At 54.4% G+C, this 25,351-nt stretch overlaps 1 protein-coding gene across 1 annotated transcript in view; it reads left to right on the top strand.

Annotated features, from left to right (window-relative positions):
* Window positions 1-13,138, top strand: part of SMO (smoothened, frizzled class receptor) — a 32,185-nt gene extending 19,047 nt beyond the window's left edge. The window contains exons 7-12 of the mRNA XM_037889427.2: window positions 1,148-1,240; window positions 1,946-2,054; window positions 2,926-3,111; window positions 6,262-6,410; window positions 8,183-8,317; window positions 9,252-13,138. Coding sequence (XP_037745355.2) covers window positions 1,148-1,240; window positions 1,946-2,054; window positions 2,926-3,111; window positions 6,262-6,410; window positions 8,183-8,317; window positions 9,252-9,874 — 1,295 coding nt within the window. The 3' untranslated portion in view covers window positions 9,875-13,138. The remainder of the gene's footprint in view (window positions 1-1,147; window positions 1,241-1,945; window positions 2,055-2,925; window positions 3,112-6,261; window positions 6,411-8,182; window positions 8,318-9,251) is intronic.
* The last annotated feature ends 12,213 nt before the right edge of the window (window positions 13,139-25,351 follow it).

The raw sequence follows: 25,351 nt of genomic DNA, 5'->3' as shown, positions 1-25,351 counted from the left end.
CACGCTGGGCCTTGCCCAGGGGGTGGTGTGTGTTGTGGGCTCTGGTTCGTGGCTGGAAAGGAAGATGCTACCCTGAACCCTGCTGAGTTTTAAGGTCAGTGCAGGCTGGGATAAACTTCCCCAGCCAGTGCGGAGGGGGGCTGCTGTAGTTCATTGAATGGCCAGCAGCCAGGGTACTGAAAACCAGCCAGGTGTAGCCCATCTCCTCCCCCGCACCCTAAACAGCTCTTCTCCTCTAGCCCTTGTTGCGAATTATACCTGATAGGTCACGCGCAGTTCGAGTCTAGGCTGAGGCACATGAACAAAGCCTACAACTGCAGAGTTCCCAAAGATATTAAGTTTATTACGCTCGAGCGTGGTGCCCCCCTGATAGTCAGAAGGGGACCCTGAATGCAGGTTATAGAAAGATTATATACCTTTTAGCAAAGCATGTTGCCCTCGTGCATCGGAAACCTTAGCCAATAGACAAACCCTTCCCTTATCTACCACCTGTCCCTGCTAGGTACATTCCCCGTGCTAGACCATTACTTCAGCTACACAACATGGTCCTAAAGTAATGCATCAGTAACCGTTCTTATCAGGATGGGAGGCTCACATCAAGGCCAGGAGGCAGGGAGTTAGGAACAGACAAAGCACAGAAACCAGGAGTCGAGACAGGCTGGAGCCAAGGGGGAGGGTTTTCACAGGAATGCAGTATCTAAGGAACACTCCTCCTAGTGCATGATGTGTTTGCTTTTAGACAATGGTGGGCCCCAAACCAAAGTGGAGTCACATATGGTAACTTTTCCTCAACGCCCTGGAGCAGCCCACGGGAGGGTCGGGGGGGGGTCTGTCCCCAGAGTGTCGCCCCAGTGAAGAGCTGATCAGGGAGGGTTGGCTCGGCCAGCGGGAACTTGCACCTGCCCAGGCTCCTCTCTGCTCCTCAGCTGCCTGCTCCCGCTTGGCCGTGTCCCCTGAGGTCACACCGCCAGCGACCACACCAGAGCCAGATGCTGCGTCCGCCCGTGAGCCCAGCTCGGCCTCCCTGCTCCGTCTCGCTGGGGCTTCAGAGGCCACCTCAGGCGATCCCGGGGTCTCTTGCCTAGCTGCTTGATCTGGCAGCCCCAGTCCCGGCTGACGCGCCTGTCTTGCTGTCTGTCTGCCCTAGGTGTCATGACTTTGTTCTCCATCAAAAGCAACCACCCCGGCCTGCTGAGCGAGAAAGCTGCCAGCAAAATCAACGAGACCATGTTACGGCTGGGTAAGCCGGGCGGGTTTGGGTTCAGCTGGTGCCTGCGTGTTACCCGGGCCAGGATCTCACACGTCCCAAAGGGCTAGCTTTGGGTAGGAGCCTCCCGGGGAACCCAGGGCCTGCACAAAGTGGTGGTGCGGGGCCAGTAGAAGACACGGGGAGGGGTATGCGTGGCTCTCGGAGGGTGCTCTCGCCTCTGAGTCCGTTGTGAACACGAGCCTGGCCTGGGGCTGCCCTTCAGATAAGGCATGAAAGCCAAGTCCTGGCCACTCCCGGAGCCTCTCTGCCAAGTTAACCCAGGCCTCCTGGCCAAACGCCAGCCTGAGTGAGTGCATTTTGCCTCCCTCGGAGTCCCTGGGAAGGTTGGATATATTCTTCCTTTTCTGGTCCGAAACTGTTGTGTAGTGCTACTGTTACGCAGCTGCCACGGTCCTCCCCAGAGGTGGCTGCATTTCACTCCCGGGTAACATGACCTCTGTGTAGACGGTACGTAAAGCTCTTTGGGACGAAAGGCGTGCTGAAAGCGGGTGCAGCTGATTTTGACGAGGACCCCATCAGAGGCGCGGAAGGAGCCCAAGCCCTGGTTTGACCCCTCCCTTCACTTTTCCTGGATTGTTGTGTTTCCATCAGGGCTTCTCTCTGGCTGGCAGCATGCCGCGTCCTGGCCCTGGGGCTGTGGGAATAACCCCCGGGCCTTCATGTGCTTCCTTTCAGGCATCTTTGGCTTCCTGGCCTTCGGCTTCGTGCTCATCACCTTCGCCTGCCACTTCTACGACTTCTTCAACCAGGCTGAGTGGGAGCGGAGCTTCCGGGAGTATGTCCTGTAAGTGGGGACAGGCCATGTTTCTTCCCCCAGTCCCTCTAACAGGCACCCCCAGCCCCCACCTGGTGGGGCGGGAAGAGTCTCGGGGGGATTCCAGTAGAGCGCCTCGCTCTGTGTTGGAAGAAAGTGACGCTTTCCATGACCTCCCCTCCGCTGCCAGGTCCTGTGATGATGCTCTTCCCTTTCCCCACGCAGAAGCCTGGCTGCTCGTGTGGATTCCCGCCCTGGTGTCGCCTGATGCTGGGGGAACGGCAATCCCCGGGGGATGCCACGTCACCTCTCACAGGCACGTTGTGGCATGACTGCCCAGGCCATCCATGGCCCCGGGCCTGTTCCCATTTCAGCGAGGAGCAAAGCCTAGGGCTACGGCACGGAGACCGGGGGCACCCTGCCATGCCTGATCCCGGTGAGATGCATCGGGAGGAACCCAAGATGGGCCCATTTGCCCATCACTCTGGTTGGTGCTGGGTCGTTCCCTGCCAGGCTGGTCCCGCGGCTCAGACCGGGGGGCTTCTGCCGCGCCCCGTGAAGCTCTGCTGAAACTTTCTGAAGAAAGCCCATCACGTGGCGCTCCTGTGGCTGCCATCAGCTTCCTGCCCTCGCATGGCCCCCAACACCGTGGTATCTGGGCAGCTGTTGGGGGTCGTCGAGCTGTGGGCAGGGGACTCAGCCCCTGAATCTAATCAGCAGCTGCTCCTTGCAGGGGGCGTATGTCATTGCCCTTTATCTGGTTGCGCTAAGGGGAGAGTGCTTCGTCGCAGGGGATGGGGGGTGGGAGGTTGCTTCCCGGGTGCCCCAGCTGCCCATTGCCAAGGGTGGGTTCTGGCCCCTGTGCCTCATGCCGCTGCCATGCCCCATGTCCCTGCCGCAGGTGCGAAGCTAATGTGACGATCGCCATCCAAACCAACAAGCCGATCCCAAACTGCGAGATCAAGAACCGGCCCAGCCTGCTGGTGGAGAAGATCAACCTCTTTGCCATGTTCGGCACTGGCATTTCCATGAGCACCTGGGTGTGGACCAAAGCCACCCTCCTCATCTGGAAGCGCACCTGGTGCAGGTAGGAGCAGCCCTGCCCCCAGCTGCTGGGGTCTCAGGGCCCTGTATCCTCTGAGCCCCAGGAGCTGAGGCTCAGCTTGCGGGACCACATGCCCATCGCCCGCAAGGCCCAGTCCAGCCCAGGTCTGTAGCTGTTCTCATCCAGCAGCTGTCTGGTGGCCCATGTGCAATGGGTCTCAGCCGGTTCCTAGGGGATGGGGTGTGTTCCCAACAGAGAGGCACAGAGTGGTGTTTGTCAGAAGCTGAGATGGGGAGGGTCAGGCCTAGTGACTGGAGCAGTGGTAGTGGTGGGTGTGGTGGCAACCGGGCCAGGACCTGGAGCCAAAGGTTGGAGTCACGAGTCAAGAGCAGGTTTGGAACAAAGCAAGAGCAGGGCTGGGAACGAGGCTGGAGCAAGAGCAGGGCTGGGAACGAGGCTGGAGTCAGAGCAGGATTGGGAACGAGGCTGGAGTCGGAGCAGGGCTGGAGAAGGATTGGGAACGAGGCTGGAGTCGGAGCAGGATTGGGAACGAGGCTGGAGTCAGAGCAGGGCTGGAGCAGGATTGGGAACGAGGCTGGAGTCGGAGCAGGGCTGGAGAAGGATTGGGAACGAGGCTGGAGTCGGAGCAGGGCTGGAGCAGGATTGGGAACGAGGCTGGAGTCGGAGCAGGGCTGGAGCAGGATTGGGAACGAGGCTGGAGTCGTAGCAGGGCTGGAGAAGGATTGGGAACGAGGCTGGAGTCGGAGCAGGGCTGGAGAAGGATTGGGAACGAGGCTGGAGTCGGAGCAGGGCTGGAGAAGGATTGGGAACGAGGCTGGAGTCGGAGCAGGGCTGGAGTCAGAGAAGGATTGGGAACGAGGCTGGAGTTGGAGCAGGGCTGGAGTCAGAGAAGGATTGGGAACGAGGCTGGAGTCGGAGCAGGGCTGGAGCAGGATTGGGAACGAGGCTGGAGTCGGAGCAGGGCTGGAGCAGGATTGGGAACGAGGCTGGAGTCGGAGCAGTACTGGGAACGAGGCTGGAGTCGGAGCAGTACTGGGAACGAGGCTGGAGTCGGAACAGGGCTGGGAACGAGGCTGGAGTCGGAGCAGGGCTGGAGCAGGATTGGGAACGAGGCTGGAGTCGGAGCAGGGCTGGAGCAGGATTGGGAACGAGGCTGGAGTCGGAGCAGGGCTGGAGCAGGATTGGGAACGAGGCTGGAGTCGGAGCAGGGCTGGAGCAGGATTGGGAACGAGGCTGGAGTCGGAGCAGGGCTGGAGAAGGATTGGGAACGAGGCTGGAGTCGGAGCAGGATTGGGAACGAGGCTGGAGTCGGAGCAGGGCTGGAGCAGGATTGGGAACGAGGCTGGAGTCGGAGCAGAGCTGGAGCAGGATTGGGAACGAGGCTGGAGTCGGAGCAGGATTGGGAATGAGGCTGGAGTCGGAGCAGGGCTGGAGCAGGATTGGGAACGAGGCTGGAGTCGGAGCAGGATTGGGAATGAGGCTGGAGTCGGAGCAGGGCTGGAGAAGGATTGGGAACGAGGCTGGAGTCGGAGCAGGGCTGGAGAAGGATTGGGAACGAGGCTGGAGTCAGAGCAGGATTGGGAACGAGGCTGGAGTCGGAGCAGGGCTGGAGCAGGATTGGGAACAAGGCTGGAGTCGGAGCAGGGCTGGAGCAGGATTGGGAACGAGGCTGGAGTCGGAGCAGGATTGGGAATGAGGCTGGAGTCGGAGCAGGGCTGGAGCAGGATTGGGAACGAGGCTGGAGTCGGAGCAGGATTGGGAACGAGGCTGGAGTCGGAGCAGGGCTGGAGAAGGATTGGGAACGAGGCTGGAGTCAGAGAAGGATTGGGAACGAGGCTGGAGTCGGAGCAGGGCTGGAGCAGGATTGGGAACGAGGCTGGAGTCGGAGCAGGATTGGGAACGAGGCTGGAGTCGGAGCAGGGCTGGAGCAGGATTGGGAACGAGGCTGGAGTCGGAGCAGGGCTGGAGCAGGATTGGGAACGAGGCTGGAGTCGGAGCAGGATTGGGAATGAGGCTAGAGTCGGAGCAGGGCTGGAGAAGGATTGGGAACGAGGCTGGAGTCGGAGCAGGGCTGGAGCAGGATTGGGAACGAGGCTGGAGTCGGAGCAGGGCTGGAGAAGGATTGGGAACGAGGCTGGAGTCGGAGCAGGATTGGGAACGAGGCTGGAGTCGGAGCAGGGCTGGAGCAGGATTGGGAACGAGGCTGGAGTCGGAGCAGGGCTGGAGCATGGGTCACCAGACCCGCTTGTGGATTGGCTGGAGCCTAGAGCAGGACGGACCCATCACCAGATGTGACTTCCCCAGGCTCGTTCAGGGATGGCTCATCAGCTCCCAGCCTGGAGGCTGAATTCCCTGGGCCCCCCTAGCTACGGCCCCTCTGGTTCGGGAGCGACGCACGTCTGCAGGGGGGAGGGAAGCGTGTGCAGCCAGCATCTCCTGTGTCGTACCTGGATGTGGCTCCGTCGGGGGCATTGGTCTCCCAGGCTGCCCCTCCAGCCCTACATGCCCATTAAAGAGGTGGGGGAGGAGAAGGGATTTCTCCATCCAGAGCAGGGGGGCTGAGACCCCATTGTGCAGTCCCCCCCTTTCGGCCGAGCTGCATGGGGAGCCGCGTGGTGCTGCGAAGAAGGGGCAGATCCCGGAGTTAGGAGGTGCCGGGTGGTGGGGGCGCCTGTGTGAGTTTGACCCACGGCTGCGGGGGGCTGCTGCGAGTCCCCCAAGACCTTTTGTGCCGAGGGGTCAGGGCTCCTGGAGGGGTGATCCCAGGGATGGGGCTTGGGGCCCCAGTCTCATGGACACCAAAGCCCTGGCCACCACTCTGGAAATGAATTTTATGCCCATTTTCCAGACCCATCACCCAGCCAGAGTGGCGGGAAGGGCCCTGGAGAATCCAGCCCTTGGTGCCAGCGTGTTCCCCACCGTGGTGCGGGGAAGGAGCGGGACACCGAGTCCTTTGGGTTGGGATGGTGGAGGGATTCCCTTGGTAACAGACAAACAGATGGCTTCCTGGTTCAGCGGGAGAGGGGCGGAGGGGCGCAGCCCAGGAGCAGCAGCCCTGGCACTCCTCAGCCCCACCCCGGGGGATCTCCAGCCCCCTGCTGGAGAAGATCAGTGCCCTGCCCTCCCCCGCTGAGCCAGCCCTCCCCCTGGCCCCCATTCCCTCCCCCACAGGCTGACCGGCCAGAGCGACGACGAGCCCAAGAGGATCAAGAAAAGCAAGATGATTGCCAAGGCCTTCTCCAAGCGGAAGGAGCTGCTGCACAACCCGGAGCAGGAGCTGTCCTTCAGCATGCACACCGTCTCGCACGACGGGCCCGTGGGTACGTCCCGGGCAGGGGCGGGGACCACGGGGGCTTTCACACGCCACCGCCCCTGGCGGTAGGCCCCCTCTTCGGTGGCAGGTTTGCAGCCCCCACTGCAAGACGCTTCTGTGGTCCCAGCTTTGTTGTGGGGCACGTGGGCCGTGGTTCTCAGCAAGGCGCCTCCCTCCGCCCTCACTAGAGGGCACTGCCAAGAGCGCCTGGGGGCACCCCAGGCTGCCGCAGGGTGAGACCGGCCCGTAACGCCCAGTCTGACTGCGCCCATCGCGCTGCCTTGTTATTAAGTGTGTGGCTGAATCCCTGCGTCCCTGAAAGGGGCCAGCAGCTAGAAGAGAAGAACGGCCAGACTGGGCCAGAGCAATGGTCCATCTAGCCCAGTATCGTGTCTTCCGACAATGGCTGGTGCCAGGCGCTGGGAATGAACAGAACAGGCATCCACTGAGTGATCCATCCCCTGTCGTCCATTCCCAGCATCTGGCAAACAGGCTAGGGACACCCAGAGCCTGGGGTGGCATCCCTGACCACTTGGCTAATAGCCATTGATGACCCTATCTCTCTAGAGCAGTGTTTCTCAAACTGGGGTCCAGGAGGTCCACGGGCCCCACTGATCAACTCCTGTCCTGCCCTCCCAGCGCCTCCTGCACGCCGGGGAACAGTGGGGACAGGAAAAGTTGGGGTGGGGCCTTGGGGGAAGGGGTGGAGTTGGGGGCAGGGCCTGGGTCTGAGCATGAGGCTTGGGGATCCATGAAAAAATTAAAATCAAAATGGGGGTCCTCGGGTTGCTAAAGTTTGAGAACCGCTGCCCTAGAGCAATATCCCAGTCCTGTGCCAGGGAGCTGGCAAGCTGCAGGATTTATTTACACATTAAAAGCGCTGTCGGAAAAGCGACTGACTTACAAATGGCCCCGCCCTACCCAACAGATCTGCTCCTTGGACCCAGTTCCCTCCTGGCGTAACTCCATGAGTCCAAGGAAGTTACCTCAGAAGGTGCACGTCTCTGTCTAGCTAAGTTACTTGTGCGGCCCAGTATCGGAGCGCCTCAGAGTCTTTAGTGCAATTACCCTCGCTCGTCCCTGAGTGGCCGGGGCTCTTATCCCCATAGGAAAGAAGGGAAACTGAGGCAGAAGGAGGCGAAGTGACTCGCCCATGGTCACAGTGGAAATCTGGCAGAACAGGGAATTGGACCCAGATGTGCTGACCCACTGGCTCATCTGCCTGTCTGTGTACAGAGTAATAATTAATTAAGTGACTACAGTATGTTGTTAGTCAAGAGGGAGCCGGATTCTAGCCCAACTCATGCAGCAGTTCGCCATTCTGTGGCCAAAGATCCATTTAAAGGGCCAGACTCTGCGCTCCCCCCCACCCCCCCAGCCCCGCCCCACCATCATCCAGGCACCCCTCAGGCTGACTTCTGGCCTGTTTGGCCGTCGCGTCGTTACTGTTGGTGATGTCACAGCCCGGCAAAGACCCTCTGGGCTCTCAGCTCCTAGGCAGCTGGAAAAGGCATCCTCACTGTGTCTGCACGCTGTGCAGGGCCGTTAGCACAGGGTCCAGCCTCTGCGGGCTGGGGACATCGTGTGGGAATGGGAGGGCCTCCTGGGCGCCCCGGGAACGCAGGGCGTTGATTCCGGCACGGGCTGCTTGTGGGATCAGCTGGAGGGGCGGGAGATTGGGGTGAATCAGTGAAGATCCCCCGCACCCCGGCTCAGGCCGCGGGATTCCCCCCTCCGCTGAACGGGCTGTAAGAATCTCCTCTGTGGCTTTCGTCCCAGCTGGTTTGGCTTTCGACATCAATGAGCCCTCAGCTGACATGTCCTCGGCCTGGGCCCAGCACGTCACCAAGATGGTGGCCAGGAGAGGGGCTATCCTGCCACAGGACATCTCCGTCACGCCCGTGGCGACACCCGGTGAGTCCCTGGGAAAGCGTGGGGCGGGGAGGGAGGCGGGCAGGCGATGAGGTCATGACATCACGCGTGTCTGCACCAGGTACTTTTTGTCCCGGTAGCACCTAGAGGTTTCTGTTGAGGTCAGGGCCCGTTTGTGGTGGGTGCTGCTCAGCCCCACAGCAAGAGACACGCCCTGCAATCTAGCTTCTGACAGCTGGGAAACTGAGGCAGAAAGATGAATGTCCGCAGAGCCAGAAATCAAATGCAGGATTCCTGCGTCCCAGTGCCTTAGCCACAAGGCCAGCTTTGCTCTCCACATTTAGATGGAAAGTACTGGGCTGGAAGTCAGGAGACTTTGGTTTTCCTCCTCGCCCTGACACTAACCTGGTGCGTGACTTGGGGCAAGTCACTTCTCCACCTGTAAAATGGGGGCAGCTCAGAGCTGGGATAGCAGGGGGCTGCAGGTCAAGATTGAGGAGCACTGAAGAGCTGCGTATGAGTTGTTCAGAGCTGGGATAGGGGGCTGCAGGTTGGGATTGAGGGGGGTGGGGAGCTATTCGGGGGAGCTCAGAGCTGGGATAGCAGGGGGCTGCAGGTCGGGATTGAGGGGGGTGGGGAGCTATTCGGGGGAGCTCAGAGCTGGGATAGCAGGGGGCTGCAGGTTGGGATTGAGGTCATGGGCAAAGCCATGTAAGGGGCCCCATGACGGGAACAGTCAGGAGCAGGGGTTGGGATTGAGGCATTGGCGGGGCTGGGGCAGCCGGGAATCTCTGGCTGGGACGGGTGCAGTGACAGAGCTGGGTGAGGACAAGGATCCATCGCACTTGCCCATGCTGTGCCCGCACTCGGGTCCATCTCCTGCCGTCCCGGTCACTGAGTTTGCCTGCAGCGTTTTACCAGCGAACCCACCCGGGAAGGCCCCTCTCACCCCATCTCCCCTCTCTCGTGCCTTTAGTGCCACCGGACGAAAGGGCGAACCTGTGGGTGGTGGACACAGAGATCTCGCCCGAGCTGGAGAAGAGAGCCAGCCGCAAGAAGAAGACGAGGAGGAAGAAGAAGGAAGTCTGCCCCCTGGGGCCCGCCATCTGCGATGTGGGCTACTTCACCCCTCAGGCCCGCAGTGCCGTCCCTCGCCTGCCCAAGCTGCCAAGGCAGAAGTGCCTGGTCTCCAACCCCAGGGAGCCTCAGGTTGGGGAAGAGGTGCCACCCCTGGGCTCCTACCCTGGCCTGGGGCTCAGCGTCTCCCAGCACGAAGGCCTCTTCCCCCAGGGGCCCCGGGACAAACCCGCCCGCTCCAGGAAACACGATGCCTTCCATCTGATCAGCAACCCCTTCTGCCCCGAGACCGGGCCCCAGGAAGATCTGGCCCTCGAGGGCAGCGTGAGGTGCTTCCTGGCACACCAGCAGTACAACAGCTCGTTCCGGCCCCCCGCCGCGGGCCTGGATCCCGGTGCCCTGCCCGGTGGGAGCGTCCCCTGCGGGCCAAGGACTCATGGCAGAAGGGCAGGCTTCGCCCCCCTCCACTCCCAGACAAATCTCATGGATGCCGAGCTGCTGGATGCCGACTCAGACTTTTAGGCCAGGAGGGACCCAGACCCTTTCTGCTGCCTGGATAAGCCCTGGAGACCACCTCATCGGGAGACAGACTGTGGAGGAGCCTGCAGACCCCCCGGCATACAGACACGGGTTTAAAGCTCACACTCCAGGTTCCGACCAAGAATGGTTTTCGCTCAGAGGCAGGTTCTTCTCTGCTGCAAACCTTGATGCTTCCTTGGTAGTTTGTGGCTGCTTTTGAACTCCTTCCCCATCCTGGGTTTCCCGGGCACCTCCCTGCTGATCTTCCCACCCGAGACATTCGGCCCTCATCCTGCCCGCGGGAGGGCGCCAGCCCTCGTCTCAGCTGGTTTCACAGCAGCTGGACATGGCCTACCAGGTATTGTTATTTATTGCTCCGCGGGTGACGGAAACAAAACCAAACGGATGTTTGCTGGTGATGCCCCGAGAGGCCGGGCTCCTGTGGGGCTTGTGGGATGGATCCAGGATGCCCCAGCTCCCAGATGGAGTCGTGGATTGTTCCTTTCTTCACCCTGCTGCATGGAGTTTTTTGAGGACTCCCCCACCGGCAGCTCTGCCCCAACTGGGTGCTGTGTTTGCTCCCCGATCTTTGGACTGGGGGTTGGGATGAGCCTAGGAGAAGGAGAGAAACGTCCCTTGATGGCCTGGTATCAGGGAGGTTGGGGGTCTATACAGAGAGGAGCCTCTCCGAGGGCAGAGATAAGATCCTGTGGCTTCCTTATTCCAGGAGCTTCCGGCTGTCCCATGAACCATACTGGGGGCTGAAAGGAAGGGGATGGTAGCTCTTTGCCATGGCAGCTGTAATAGACAGCGGGAGAGTTTATTTAGGGGTCTGCCTATTCAGCTTTCCGAAGCGCAGGGGCCGTGTCCCTCCCGGATCTTCGCCCATTCGCTATTGCCAGGAGAGGTGGAGACTTTGTACAGGGAGGTCACCAGCATCAACCTCAGTGACTCAGCCAATCAGCACAACCCTCCTTGGGGCGCATCTAATAGTTCCCCGTACATCTGGGGGCGGGGACATGTTACCCAGCCCTGGAACCAGGGGCTGGGCCAGGCTTGTGATGAGCGGGACAGACTGTGAGCGGCTGGAGGGCAAGGAGTCCCAGCTTGTAGTGCTCCATGCGGCTCTCACGAAGCATTGCATGTTGGGATTTGTAGTCCCTTGCATTTTGGAACTTGCCGTCCTCTCTGATATATGTCTATTAATGCCCCTGTTGGAGATCCTCCTGGCTTGCTAGATGGGACCAGTTCAAAACAAGCACACACTCAGCCTTCCCCTTTGAAGGCTCCATCCCTGTGTGCGGAGGAAGCTAACTGGGCCCCGCCCAGCTCGATGTTACTTAGTGGGTTTGAATATTTCTGTTGTGCTACTGGTTTTTTAATGTATCTGTATAATACACAGAGACGTTTACTGGTGCTGAAGGCCATAAAGGGGATGTCCCAGCTAGAAATCCCTTACAGGAGCATGTCGTGTCTCCTGCCTTGGGCCCGGATCTTGTTTACTGTGCTTTTCACTGTGGAATATAAAACATTGTCGCCCTTCCCACACCCAAAATGTGCCCCGTTCTAAGCCGGGGCTCCTCGTTCTGCCCCCCATCCCGCCAGTTTCACTCCACTGAAGTCAGTGGAGTTACTCCGGATTGAAAAGGACATAACTGAGAACCGAATGAGACCCTTCATCTGTATCAGAGCTGCACGCTCCTGTTCCCTTTGGTCACCGGGATCCCCTTCACAAAGACACAGCCTCAGAGGATGTATTCTTGCTGGGGAGAGCCTTATTCCTCCTGTGTCCCAGCATCCCAAGCGGTAGGGAAGTGGCTTTTGATTGGCTGACAGTGATGGCCGAGAGCAGCTGTGCTCCAAACCAGAGCAGTTGGCCTGAGGCGAAACAGAAGCAGCTGTGTTGGATGGACGGTGTTGGAGGAGGTGTGTTCCCCAAGCTGGGGGCATGTAAAGGGCAAATAAAACTTCTTTTCTGGTGCGCTTGCGCCCTCAGAACCTGCCAGGTGTTGGAATCCCCTTTTGCTCAAGAGTTGGTGGTTAAATGGGACGTGTGTCGTGACTGTTTTCACTTAAAGGGCGGAGTCTCTCATGTGCAAGCCCCGCCCCATCTGACTGTTTCTGTGTAAGGGGCGGAGACTCTCAAGGGCTAACCCCACCTCTCAGGCGTAAGGGGTGGAGACTTGCTGGTGCTAACCCCTCCCCTCAGTCTGAGGGTCTGTCTGTTGGAATTGTTGACCTCCTGGGGTCAGGGGAGCTATTCCAGACGCAGGTAAAAACCAGCTCGACCTTTGACCCAGAACTCAAACCTGGAACTTCCAGAAGGTTTAAAAAGTCCGGCTGCCCCAAACCGCTCATTTTCATGAGCCGCCAGGTTCCAGCTGGCAATGCCCCAGACCCAGGAGGAAGTCTCGCCTCGTGGCATTTCTGGGCATGCAGGGAGTCTCTTCCCACTGGAGGGGCTGAGCTGAAAAGTCGGGCTGAAGATATAAAGTTTGCAGGGGCGGGTCTGGGCCCAGGTTCCAGTTTGGCCCATTGTAAGGACGGGGGCAGCCAGGCCCATTGTAGCCAGATCTGAACTCCCCCAAAGTTCTGGGGGGGACTGGAGCTGGCGTTCTCATTGAGTCCTGTCAAAACTCCTAGCCTGGCTCTACAGGTGCAAGGGGGTTGGAGAAGCATCAAAGTGTCTTTGGTTTCTCCTGACCCTAATTATCTCACTGAGGGCTCTGCACTGCAAATTCCTGTACAGGGCCCAGTATACAGAGGCTGGCAGATGCACACACTGCTAAGTGGGTTTCTCCAGATAATATAATGCCCAGGAAAAATGCTGCGGCTTTATGCTGGAATTAAGGTGGTAAATGATTCCATAAGAACGTAGGAATTTTGGATCCTAGGAAGACCGGTTCAGACCCCCGGTGTGTCTAGTTCACTATCTTGTCTCTGACTGTGGTCCACACCAAATGCTTTGGAAGAAGGTGTAAGACTCCTCCTAGTGGTCAATTATAGAATAATCAGCCCTTCCACGGGGTTTCTTCCCAGACCCTGGCAGTGTTAGGCAGACTAAGCCCTAAGGCATGAGGTTTCATATCCTTTCTAACATGTTTTCTATCTGTCAGTGTTTATTATTCATGTAAATGTCTAAACTTTTGTTGAATCCTGCTAACTCCTGGTCTCAATGATATCCAGTGACAGCAAGTTCCACAGGTTAATTTTTCTGTCTAAAAGAAAAAAACTGCTTTTATCAGTATTAAATTTGCTACGTTTCAATTTGTCTGCCCCCTTATTTGTACGTAATGAAAAATAACCCAGCACCACCAGGTGGAGAGAAGCTTGGTAGCTTTTTCTTTTACAAGACCCAAATGTTGTAAAGCCCAGAGATCCTATTCAGAAGTCCATGTGAATGGGCATTTCCATTTTAAATCAGACAACATTTAAATGGTGTAAAAATGAGGTTTTATAAAGCCGAAGGCCAGTAGACTGTCTGCCCAACCTTAAAAAAAAAAAACTTCAGTGGAAACAATTGGCTTTTTAAATGCACAAACTTTCACCTGTAGCGTTTGGGAACCCAAAGCACAGAGAATCTCTGGGTGAAACTGCCTCCGACCAAAATGAAACTGACGTCAGGAATTTTTCATCATCTGAATCATGAGTCATGCAAAAATAAAATGAAGATCAAGAAGAGTGACAAACTGGGTTTAAAGAATTATTTTCTTTTAACAAGCAAAAGAGTTAATATCATAGGTCGAGAGATAATGTTGACAGAGTTAAACATTGGGAATGCACAGATGAGATCACCCAAACAGCCTTAACCCTGCCCTTGCATCACTGCCCACAGAACACCCTAAAACCAGGAGGCCGGCTTATTTTCTAACAATGCACATCAGTCAGTGTAAATGGATCTAAATGGATTATTTTACTCCTGTTTATAAGCCAATTGGACACTATACTTAAAGGCCTGGTGTTAATTTAGATTGTTTTTGACATTAACTAATTTTTTAAAATCCCTTTCAATATCATGTCCTGATTTCATAAAATTCTTCTAAAAATATTTATAAGGGATTTTTCTGCTCCCTTGTTGAAATTTACAAAGGCAGTTTCAGCAAGAGAGAAGTTGGCCAGCCAGCTATCCAGGGAAAACAGGGAAATTGACCCTAAATAAAATGCTGCCGAATGCACAAAGGAAACCAGGTTGGAAAAAGAGGATTTTCTTTGCTAACTTCTTTCTGCTCCTGCGATCTCAGGTATTTCTTATAACTCATTATTATTTGTATTATGATAATACCCAGGACCCGGATCCCATGTCCCTAGGTGCTGCACAAACCCAGAACAAAAAGATGGTTCCCGCCGCAAAGAACTTACTCTAAGACCAGAGACAACAGATGGATACAGACAGGTGGGCGAGTACAAGGAAACCATGAGACACTATTGATCAGCAGTGGTCTCAGCACATCAGCTGCCTAATCATTGTCAAGTTTCTGTGTAGGCATCACAGCAAAGGAGAGTTTTAAGGGATTTGAAGGAGGACAATGAATAACAGGGACAAAGTATTTTTGGGTGGACGGTGTCCCTTTTAAACTAGCTACATCAAACTCCACTTGCCTCTAGAATGCGGGGAAAAAACAGGCTGTTACCCTTCCCCCTTACTCCAGGCTGACACCTGTCAGCCTGATGCATATAGAATAGAGAGGTGCATAGGGGAATCCCCAGTTCTGTTAGCTATAGTTCCAATCACTCGTTCGCAGGAGGGCAGCCAATCTGTCTCGGGGGAGCGGATTGCTTCCTTAGCTTTACATACTTGTTAACCTGAAGCCTTTTTCTCCAAGCGGTGGGGGAGTGCAGGGCAGGCCTGAGTGTATGTGCGGGGCCTGGGATGAAGAATTGTCCCCCTTGGCAAGAACCAGGGATCCTTGCAGCCTGGGCTGCCTGGAGGAGTCCGTGCTGCAGCAGAGGAGGGGAGGGGACTATGCATTGCAATGGCCACATGCCGGAGGTGGAGCGGATGCACTGGACAGCCCTGCTCCTTGTGTTACTGCTACGCAACAGGGTTGGCTGGTGCCTGAGTTTACGGGAGTTGGTTGGGGGCATCCATGCTCGAACCCTGCTGAAAATTCACCTCCCTGAGTTTGCCCTTTAGTCTGCCTGCTCCCCGCTGAGCTGCAGGGCAGCTCTGTCCTGGCCCTGTGTACCGATGGGCCATGTGATCCAGCATCTTGTCTCATGGTGGCCACATGCTCCAGGGGAAGGTGTGGTTTAGGCTGGCGGCCAGGAGGCCTTACTGAGGTCAGGGGGAAGGAGAAGGGGGCGCTGAAGAGATGTGGGATGAGAAGAAGCGGGCAGCATTTTTCCCCACCACCTGCCATACCCCACCTGTGGCTCCAGCTGAGCTGTGCGGGTGGGGAGCGCGCAGGGCTGGAATGGCTGGGGCAGGGCACAGGTCAGAATTGAGGAGCAGCAGCAGAGATGGGCAGGGGAGCGGGATCCAGGACTGGAATGTTGAGGCAGGGGGGGCTGTGATGCTGAATTAAGGGCCATCAGCAGAAGTGTGCGTCAGGACAGATCAGGACTGGAATAGCAGGGGGTCAGGATTGAGGGGCACTGGCAGAGTTGGGGGGCAGGGCTGGAATAACAGGGGGCTGTGGGTCGGGATTGAGGGGCACCGGCAGAGCTGGGGGGCAGGGCTGGAATAACAGGGGGCTGTGAGACAGGATTGAGGGGCACCAGCAGAGTTGGGGGCAGGGCTGGAATAACAAGGGGCTGTGGGTCGGGATTGAGGGGTATCACCAGAGCTGTGCGCACCTCCCTTCCTGTAACACTCAAGACAGTAGCATCAACCCTTTATTTTTGCTAAATTCACACCATTTTTAAGTTAGGTCTTTCTGAAAGAGCGATCAAAGACGCCCTCGCCTGCGCTCATTTGGAAGGGTAACAATGCCACGATCCAGCAACCGTTCTCCTGCATGGGGGTGCACAGCAGCCGGTGGGGCCCGCTGACGCTAAATATTCCACAGGGGTTTATACAGTCTAGAGAAGGGAAAAGCTGGGGCAGCCCTTTGCCACGAGATGGCGCTGTGGGCCTAGCTGTCATTAATGACCATTGCAACTCCAAGGTGGTCCCAGCGTAGGGCCAGTTCTCCGTGCAGCTTTTGGGCGCTGTGCTAGGCCGTAGGTTTAGCAGAACAGTCTGTCCTGCGCTTGCTGGCTTGGCTCGAAGAGCCTGCCTGGTTATTCTGGTCCTGCCAGGCAGGAGCAAATCTGCATTCCCGTCACGGCAGCCATTGGCCCGGGGAGTCGAAGGGGGAGACGCATGTATTTTGGCAACCGCTGCAAAGCGCCTCTTTATTTTGCTTGGGAGTGAGGCCAGCAGCTCCCGTCCCACCCCACAGCAGGCCCTCCAGGAGAAAAACTTGTAAATATTTCCTGCTGAAAGCTGTGGCATGGTGGCCTTTCTACGCATGTTGGATGAACAGCAGCAGCCCGAGAGGAGCGGCCGGCCTGAGGGGCAGTCAGTATAATTCGTGCTCAATCCCTGCTTCAAATCCAGGCTTGATCGAGAGATGCTGATGGTTGTTCCCGCCAACAGTTCTCGGCCTTTGTGACGGGAATTGCAGTCCCGTTCCTAGGCAGACAGGTGTTTGCTTCTGAAACCCGCTGGCACCGATTATCCCACGTTATTGGCAGCCTCAGCAGAGGGGCTAGGCACAGCTGTGGCTCTGGAGCCTGAATTCCCCTCTTCCCCCAGTGGGCTAGTGTCTCCAGATCAGGGCTGAGGCATACGGTGGAAGCTGTCTCTGAGACGCCACGTGCTTTGCTGGTTTTGAATCCAGGACTTTGAGCTCCAGAGCTGCTCCGCTTTCCACAGTATTACGGGAGTTCTCCCGAGTCTCTCCTTGCCGAGTAATAAGGTTCTAGAAAATCTTCCCCTCGAGAAGTGTTCTGGGTGTTACCCGCATCAGTGAGCTTTAGTATCTTGTGATATCAAGCACATGGAGGAGGTCAAGTTCAAGACCTCATTAGTCGTAGTGGTGGTTAAACATTTATATTGAGGTAGCGCCTAGAGGACTCCATCAGATTGAGCCCCACTCTGCTGGGAGCTGTACAAGCATCTAATACATTACAACACCTCCCCCAAAGAGCTCGCTGTCTGAAAGCCAAGATACAACAGGTGTCTTTGGATTCCCACTCCAGTGGCCTTTCCCTGGGGACTGGCAGCCGGTCTTCTCTCTCCTCGTGAGCATCATTTTAAATACTGCCCTCTGCCACAGTATCCAGCCAATACTCTCAACTTGATATGCTGCCTTTGCTGCTCTCAGCTCCAGCTGCTGCTCTTTAAATTGCTGTTCCCGTTGTCCCCTGAAATGATCCTCAGAGTCATCAGCCTTTGTTAGCAGGAGAAAGGCCCATGCAGATAGAGCCGAGTTTGCACCGTGCTCTGAATTCACTCAGGTTTGGTGACTCATCCTAAGGAGCTCTCAAGTTGAGAGTCCAGCCCTGAGAGCACACAACCCAGAGCCACGTTTTTCAGTCTGATTGTGAACGGTTTAGGATGTTAGTGGATTTTCATGGCCATCTCAAGGGTGTTTGCTTAGAAAAAGGACATAAGAACATAAGAGTGGCCATACTGGGTCAGACCAAAGGTCCATCTAGCCAAATATCCTGTCTTCCAACAATGGCCAATGCCAGGTGCCCCAGAGGGAACGAACAGAACAGGGAATCATCAAGTGATCCATCCCGTCGCTCATTCCCAGCTTCTGGCAAACAGAGGCTAGGGACAGCATCCCGGCTAATACCCATTGATAGACCTATCCTCCATGAACTTATCTAGTTCTGGGGTGTAGGAAGAAAGGTCTTAGCTTAAGCCAGATGAGGGATTTTAACCACTGGAACAATTTACTGGGTCGTGGTGGATTCTCTATCACTGAACACTTTCAAATCAAGACTGGCTGTTTTTCTCAACGATCTGTTCTAGTTCAAACAGGAATTATTATTGGCCTGTGTTATGCATTAGGTCAATCTAGTTCTTTCTGGCCTTAGAATCTATGGAAATCACAGCTCAGGATGTGTTTATGTGTCCCAAGTCCCTGGAGAAATTTGAGTCTGTTCCAGCCCTCAGCTACACGGCCTGGCTTTTTAGCTTAAGCTGCAGAGATTCATGCTCCTAGCTCTGGAGATCCCTGGTGCTGGCCAAGATGGCAACCGTCACATTGACACCTGACGTTTGGTTCCCTGAGAAGTAGTTGGGTTCGAGTCTGGCAGGTGGGTTGCCTGCTCTGAAGGAAGCTTGAATGGTCTTATCCAGTGATGTGTGTGGGTGTCCTTGCCAGGCATTCACCAGCCAGGAGGTGCAGGGGTCAGGTTCACACAGACCAGCCCAGACATTGCCCTGGGCTTTTGTATGATCCAACCAAACTCCAGGAAGGCCGGTGGGATGAGCCCTTCTCTCTGCTCTGAGGTGTCTTTCTCAGTCTTCAGGGGATCTTTTCAGTGAAGCACAATTTGCCAGTGGGGGTAGGAGCAGAAGGGAAGAGAGATGCTTGTGTCTGAGGTTGAGTCTGCAGCTCTGCTTTGCTCGTCCTGTGCTGCAAAGTTTATTTTGGCTTCCTCCACAATTGGGTTGTGTTTTCACAGGAAGCCTTGTACTGCTGGTGATCACGTTCCCAGCAACCCGAGGCTGAAAAATTGCAGAGGGTGCAGAGAAGATGAGTCCACAAAAATGATGCCAGGGCTGGAGAAAATGTCTCATAGTGAGAGAGTGAAAGAGCTCGATCTGTTTAGTTCAGGGGTTCTCCAACTTAATTGCACTATAACCCCCTTCTGACAACAGAAATGACTAAACAACCCCAGGGGCAGGAGAGGGACCAAAGCCTGAGCCTGCCCTAATCCCACCGCCCCTGGGGGCGGGGGAGCAAAGCCAAATCCCGAGCCCCACCGCCCTGGATGCCAGGGAGGGTCAAAGCCAAAGCCCAAGAGCTTCAGCTTGAGGCAGGGGGCCTTTAACCTGAGCCCCGTCGCCCAGGGACGAAGCCCTTGGACTTCAGCCCTGGGCAGTGAGGCTCGGGCTTTGGGCCCGGGCCTCAGCAAGTCTAAGACAACCCTGGTGACTCCGTTAAAACAGGATCCCGACTCACAGTTTGAGAACCGCTGGTTTAATTTATCAAAAAGAAGATGGAGAGGTGACCTCATCACAGTGTATCAGGACCTTCACGGGGAGAAATACCAGGTACTAAAAGGCTCTTCGATCTAGCGGAGAAAGACAGAAGAAGAACAACCAATGGCTGGATGCTGAAGCCACACAAATTGCAATTGGAAATAAGGCACACATTTTTAACAGCGCAGGCGATTAGCCATTGGAACAAACTATCCAGGGAAGCGGTGGATTCTATTGATGTCTTTGGATCAGGACTGGCTGCCTTTCTGGCAGATGCTTTCTTCAAACACAAGTCATTGAGCTCAATATGTGTGTGGGGGGTGACTGGGTGAAATTCAGTGGCCCATCTTACCACAGGAGGTCAAACTAGATGATCTAATATTCCCTTCAGAGATTCCTAAGGCCAGAACTTCTAGTCTTTAGATGCTCTGCCGTTGTTTGCTGGTGAATGGCAATCATCTGTGGGTTTGGCATGCAGCAGGGAATGTGCCGTGGTCTCTCTTTCTTAGGGTCTGTGGTGGTGTGTATAAACCCCACAGGGGTTAAGGAGCAATTCTGGGACCAGCCAACACTGCACCTGCTGTAGGCCCTGCTCCAACGCTTGGACAAGGAGCTTAACAGGGAGCCAGATGGCTCAGAAGGGGGAGACATGACCTATCCTACCCAACCCACTCTGCTCCTGACTGCAAGGGAGGGGCTTGTAAGCGGCGGCAGCCACCCCTGGCCCTAGAGGTGGGGCAAGGGAAGAGACCCAGCTGAGAGCTTTCTCTCTGGGGCTGAGTCCTGAGCTGGAAGCCTGGCTGGAGACAGGGGCTGATCAGGGACTGCAGCCTGCCGGAAGCCCTGGGCAGAGGGAGAGCATGACAGATCCTGGGCGGTGGGAGTGAAACCCAGGAACCTGGGCCACTGTGAAGCTGGGGGCGAGGCCACAAAGAAAAAGGCTGCCAGCTAAACCCCGCTAGGCTGAAGAGTCTGTTGTTTCTGCTATTTTCTGTTGGACATTAGGGGAAGGACTTTTGAGGCCTTATGGAGAAGTGAGTGGCCCAGGGAGGAGGCCTGAAGCACTCCAGAGTATTTGCAATCACTGCCTCTCAAAGGCCCTGGGTCGGAGCCTGATGGGGACAGAGGATCTGGGTTCCACTACCACCCACCCTCTTTGTGGAAGGGGCATAAACCTCTTCTCCCCCACCTTGGAAAGGAGAGGATAGAGACATTGTAAAGCCTAAGTCAAGGACCTGGAACCCCCAGAGGCAACTCCATAGACACCAAAGGCCAAATAAGGACACTTTGCCAGCTTTGCACATACAAATATTTGCATGCACAGTTTGAAACCTTAGCCCTTGCATGCAGTAATCAGACCAACACTGAAGAAACCCACATGTGGGATTAGATAGAGACAAAGGGTTAAATTAGCTTGTCTAAAAGGTATATACATATGTGTTGCAGTCTGTGCAAAGTGCAGGTTCTTAGTGGTGGTGGGAAGGCCTTGAAAGATGGTATGCTTGATTGGAAACACTGGACCTGGAATGTGGCTGATAAGATTGGAAGAAAGTCTTGGAAGAAGAGACCTCAATTATCAAGAATGGTTCAGACGAGTTTTAGCAACGAAAAGGATTCAAGAAGTAGTGACCATGCTCACGTAGGTCCCGATGAATAAGGTACAAAAGGGTGGACTCTTAGAGGCTTTGTTACTCGTGACTGCCGGTCCTGTTGGAACCAGCCAACATGGGTTTCAGCATCCTGGGGCTAGGCCTGTAATAAATGCATAGGCATTCACGGCACGTTTGCAGTGACTGTACAAATACCATTTGGCCTTCGAATTTAATAAAGGAATTTACTGTTAAATTGGTGTCATGGTGGTATCCTATAATTCCAACACCACCCTGGGCACGTCAGGCCTGGCCAGCTCTCACCGAGCGTCAGACCTCCCGTTCCTGAGCAAGCTCAGAGAGAAGCCAGCCAAAGGCCAGCTCCAGACTCCTCTAACTGTAGCCAGCAGGTGGGACCCAGCACCACATGGCTTCAGGCCCAGACATGGAACTGGAGCTGGTTTCGTTGCCCTGATGGCTGAGCTCCTCCTGTCAGTGGGGAGAGGGGCAGCCATCCGGTCTCAGCCCCCTGGACCTCTCTGCAGCGATCCACACTGTGGGCCAGGAGCTTCCGCTGGCTCGCCCAAGAGGTGGCAGGGTCCAGGGGAAGGCGCTGAAACGGTTTCAGTCCTTCTGGGAGGGATGCCCCCCAAAAAGCAGTGATGGGAAACTTACCCTCCCCCACTAGACCCCTTGCTTGTGGGGCCATGCATCTCCTCGGTAACAAAGGCAACTGCAAACACATTTCACCTGTCCTCCTCTCGGCACTGGCTTCCCACAGAATTTTAAATCAAGTTCAAGGTCGCAGTCCTTATCTTCAAAGCACTCTATGGCCTGGGCCAAGGGTATCTAACTAAAGGACTGTTTAAAGCTCTGGGTTGAAGACTGTGGTTGAAAGCGTCACTCCTCTGGCCCAATGAAACTCTCAACAATAAGAGCAAAGCTAGTCTGTGCAGGAGAGTGGGTTGCCTGGTGGTGTCATCTTGTGGCTCTTCAGAACACAACTCACCCAGCTGCAGGTCTCTGTCCCAGTAAGAAGAAAAGGAGTACTTGTGGCACCTTAGAGACTAACCAATTTATTTGAGCATGAGCTTTCGTGAGCTACAGCTCACGAAAGCTCATGCTCAAATAAATTGGTTAGTCTCTAAGGTGCCACAAGTACTCCTTTTCTTTTTGTGAATACAGACTAACACGGCTGTTACTCTGAAACCTGTCCCAGTAAGGTCCCTCCGGCCAGAGCAACCTTCAGTCCTATCCCTTTCAGGGCAGTTAAGGTTCAATGTTAATCAGAAACAAAAATAAATGTAACTCAAAATTGGGATTGTCCCACAAACCTTCAGTAAGGCTGCGACATGGGCAGACCAGGTGCCAGCTCATGCCAAAAGCCCCAGACCTTGCTGAACTCTGACAAATGCATAGCTGGAAACAAGTCACCTGTAGGTTAGCATGGTTAAAACAGATATTAGTGTTATAAGCATGTTTGTAGTGTTTAGACTTTATGAACTGCTTGTAGGATGCTGCATGTATTAATCCTATTTTATAACATCTGTATTCCATGTTATACGGTTATATGGAGAGTTTGCATTGTAAACCTCTAACTGTGTCACTCACCAACCAGGAAAAGAAGCATTAAATAAGGTAAAGTGCTCCTCCTGCACACTACATGGTCCACTGAAGGCAAATGAGGCATTGTGTAGCATCAAAGGACAGAGACCCTGTTGATTGCATTCCTCACTCCCTCTGGGAAGGGGAGACCTGTGCATGAACTCATCCCATCACCTTGGATTCTGGGGTGAAGGGGATAAAATCCCTGGCAAGGAGAAACTGGGTTCTTTCCACTGTCTGGACTCTGAGGGGCAAAGATTCCTAAACAAAAGCAAGAGATCCCCATGCAGCTTGGCCTGAGTCAGCCCTAAAGGGTATGTAGAGCTGCTTATTAGAGACACTTCTATTATCTTTTTAACTCTAAGACTGTAACTCATTTGTGTGTGTGTGTGTTTCCTGTTTTAACCTTGTAAATCACTCTCATTTCTTCCCCCTCGGTCCCCTTAATAAACCCTTAGTTTGTTACAGGATTGGCTTCAAGGACTGTCTTCGGTTTGAGATCTGAGTACAGCTGATCTGGAGTAAGTGACTGGTCCTTTGGGACTGAGAGTAACCTGAATATTGCCGTGATTGTTGGTGTAGGGGACCATCTGTCACTAAGACCAAGTAGCCGGGGTGGCAAGACAGGCTGGAGAGCTCAAAGGGACCCTCTGTGACTCCATGGTAAGACTGTTCTAGTACTTTAGGAGTTGACACTTGGTACACGGTTAGTGAAATCTCATTACAGAATATACCACCCATTTGGGGTGTCTGCCCTGAGGTTGGCACTCATGGTTGTGAGCCACTCCAGACAGCATGACAGGAGCCCCACCCTTCTATTCAGGGCTGGTCTCCCAAATAGTCTGTGCTTCCACCAATTCCCTTCCCAGCATCCGGTTGTTCTTTCCAGGGAGGCTGATCTGGTTTGGCAAGAAAGCTCAGTCTCAGGTCTATAACCAGGCTTCTCTCCCACCAAGAGAAGCTAAGCTCTGTCCTCCATCCTGGTCAGCACTCAACTGGGCGAGGCCCTCTCCTTTAATCTCCTCTCTCCATGCCCACCACTGGCTGCATGTATAGCGAGGCGGGGCCAGCTGGGTCCACAGGCTTTCCCTAACCCTTTCATTGCCAGGGGAGAGCCTGTCTGCCTCCTTAACCCACTTGTTGCCAGTGTGGGGTCTCTCTGCCTCATCAAGTCTCACCACATTTCACTCCAAGTGCATTGGAGATTTCTGTGACCCTGCCTTCTCTAATATAAATGCATAACAACAGGTATATTCCTATTTTTAAAAACAAAACAAGACATTCCACCGTACATGTTTCAAGAGCAAACTATCCCACTGCGTAGAAGAGATAGAAAGTATGATAAGAGACCACACTGGCTTAACCAGGAGATCTGTAAGGACCTGAAATGCAAAAAAAGAAGTCATACAAAAAATGGAAACTAGGTCAAATTACAAAGGATGAATACAAAAAAACAACAGAAGCGTGTAGGGACAAAATTAGAAAGGCCAAAGCACAAAATGAGATTAAATTAGAGAGGGACAAAGTGTAACAAGAAAACATTTTCCAAATACCTAAGAAACAAAAAGGAAGACCAAGACCAAGGCCCATTGCTCAATGAGGAGGGAAAGACAATCACAGAAAATGTAGCAATGGCAGAAGTGTTAACTGCCTTTTTTTGTTTCAGTTTTCATCAAAAAAGTTTAGCATTTGAAACGCTACAGCGGTTCTCCTGTCAGTGTAGGTAATCCACCTTCCCAAGAGCCAGGAACTAGGTTGAATTCCTCTGTCAACCCAGTGCTATCTATACCAGGTGTTAGTTCAGCTTAACTAATGATTTACAGGTGTGGATTTTTCACATCCCTGAGCGACATAACTGGGCCAGCCGAACTTTTTAGAGTAGATCAGATCTTAGATGTCTTCAGGTTGGCAGGGCCTGACAGATACATCCTAGAATACTTAATAAACGGGCTGACGAGATCTCTGAGGCATTAGCGATGATCTGTGAGAGGTTGTGGAGGACAGGAGAGATTCCAGAGGACTAGAAAAAGGCAAATATAGTACCTAGCTATAAAAATGGGAAATAAGGACAACCCAGGGGATTATAGACCAGCCAGCTTAACTGTGGTACCCAGAAAGATAATTGAGCAAATAATCAAAAAATCCATTTGTAAGCACCTAGGAAAAAAGAAGGTGATAAGTAACAGTCAACATGGATTAGTCAAGAACAAATCCTGTCAAACCAACCTAATATAGGCACCGACTCTGTGGGTGCTCCAAGGCTGGAGCACCCATGGAGAAAAAATTGGCAGCCAAGCTCCTTTCCTTTCCCCCAATCCCGCCTGGGGCCTCCACCAATCCACTCCTTCCCTCCCTCCCAGCGCCTCCTGAAGGCTGCGGATCAGCTGTTCTGCAGCGTGAAGGAGGGGCTGGGAGGAAGGGGGAGGAGCAGGGACAGGGCGCGCTCGGGGGAGGGGGCAGAAAAAGGCGGGGTGGGGGTGCAGCAGGAGTGGGAAGAGGCGGGGTGGGGCCTTAAGGGAAGCAGTAGAGTGGAGGTGGGGCAGAGGTGGGGACATAGGGGAAGAGGTGGAGAGGGGGCAGGGCCTGTGGGGCTAAGCAGGGGTTGAGCACCTCAGGGAAAATTAGAAGCCGGCTCCTGTGCATAATATCCGTCTTTGACAGGAAAACAAACCTTGTGGATAGTGCGGGAAGCAGTAGATGAGATATGTCTCTACTTTAGTAAGGCTTGTGATACTATCTCACATGACCTTCTCAAAAGGAAACTAGAGAAGTATAGCCTAGGCAAACATATTCTAAGGTGAGTGCATAGCTGGTTGGAAAACTATACTCGAGAGTAGTTATCAGTCATTCACAGTCAAGCTGGAAGGTCATATCGAGTGGGGTCCCACAGGGATCTGTCCTGGGTCTGGTTCTATTCAATATCTGCAGAAATGATTTGGATCATGGTGGAGGTAGTACACTTGTCAAGTTTGCAGATGATACCAAGCTGGGAGGGGCTGCAAGTGCTTTGGAGCCAGGATTAGAATTGAAAATGATCTTGGCAAACTGGAGAAGTCGTCTGAAATAAATAGGATGAAATTGAATAAGGACAAATGTAAAGTACTCCACTTCGGAAGGCATAAGCAATTGCACAAATACAAA

This window comes from Chelonia mydas, chromosome 1 (assembly GCF_015237465.2).
Source record: "Chelonia mydas isolate rCheMyd1 chromosome 1, rCheMyd1.pri.v2, whole genome shotgun sequence".
In the NCBI taxonomy this organism is placed as follows: domain Eukaryota; kingdom Metazoa; phylum Chordata; order Testudines; family Cheloniidae; genus Chelonia; species Chelonia mydas.
This window is presented reverse-complemented; position numbering and strand designations above follow the sequence as displayed.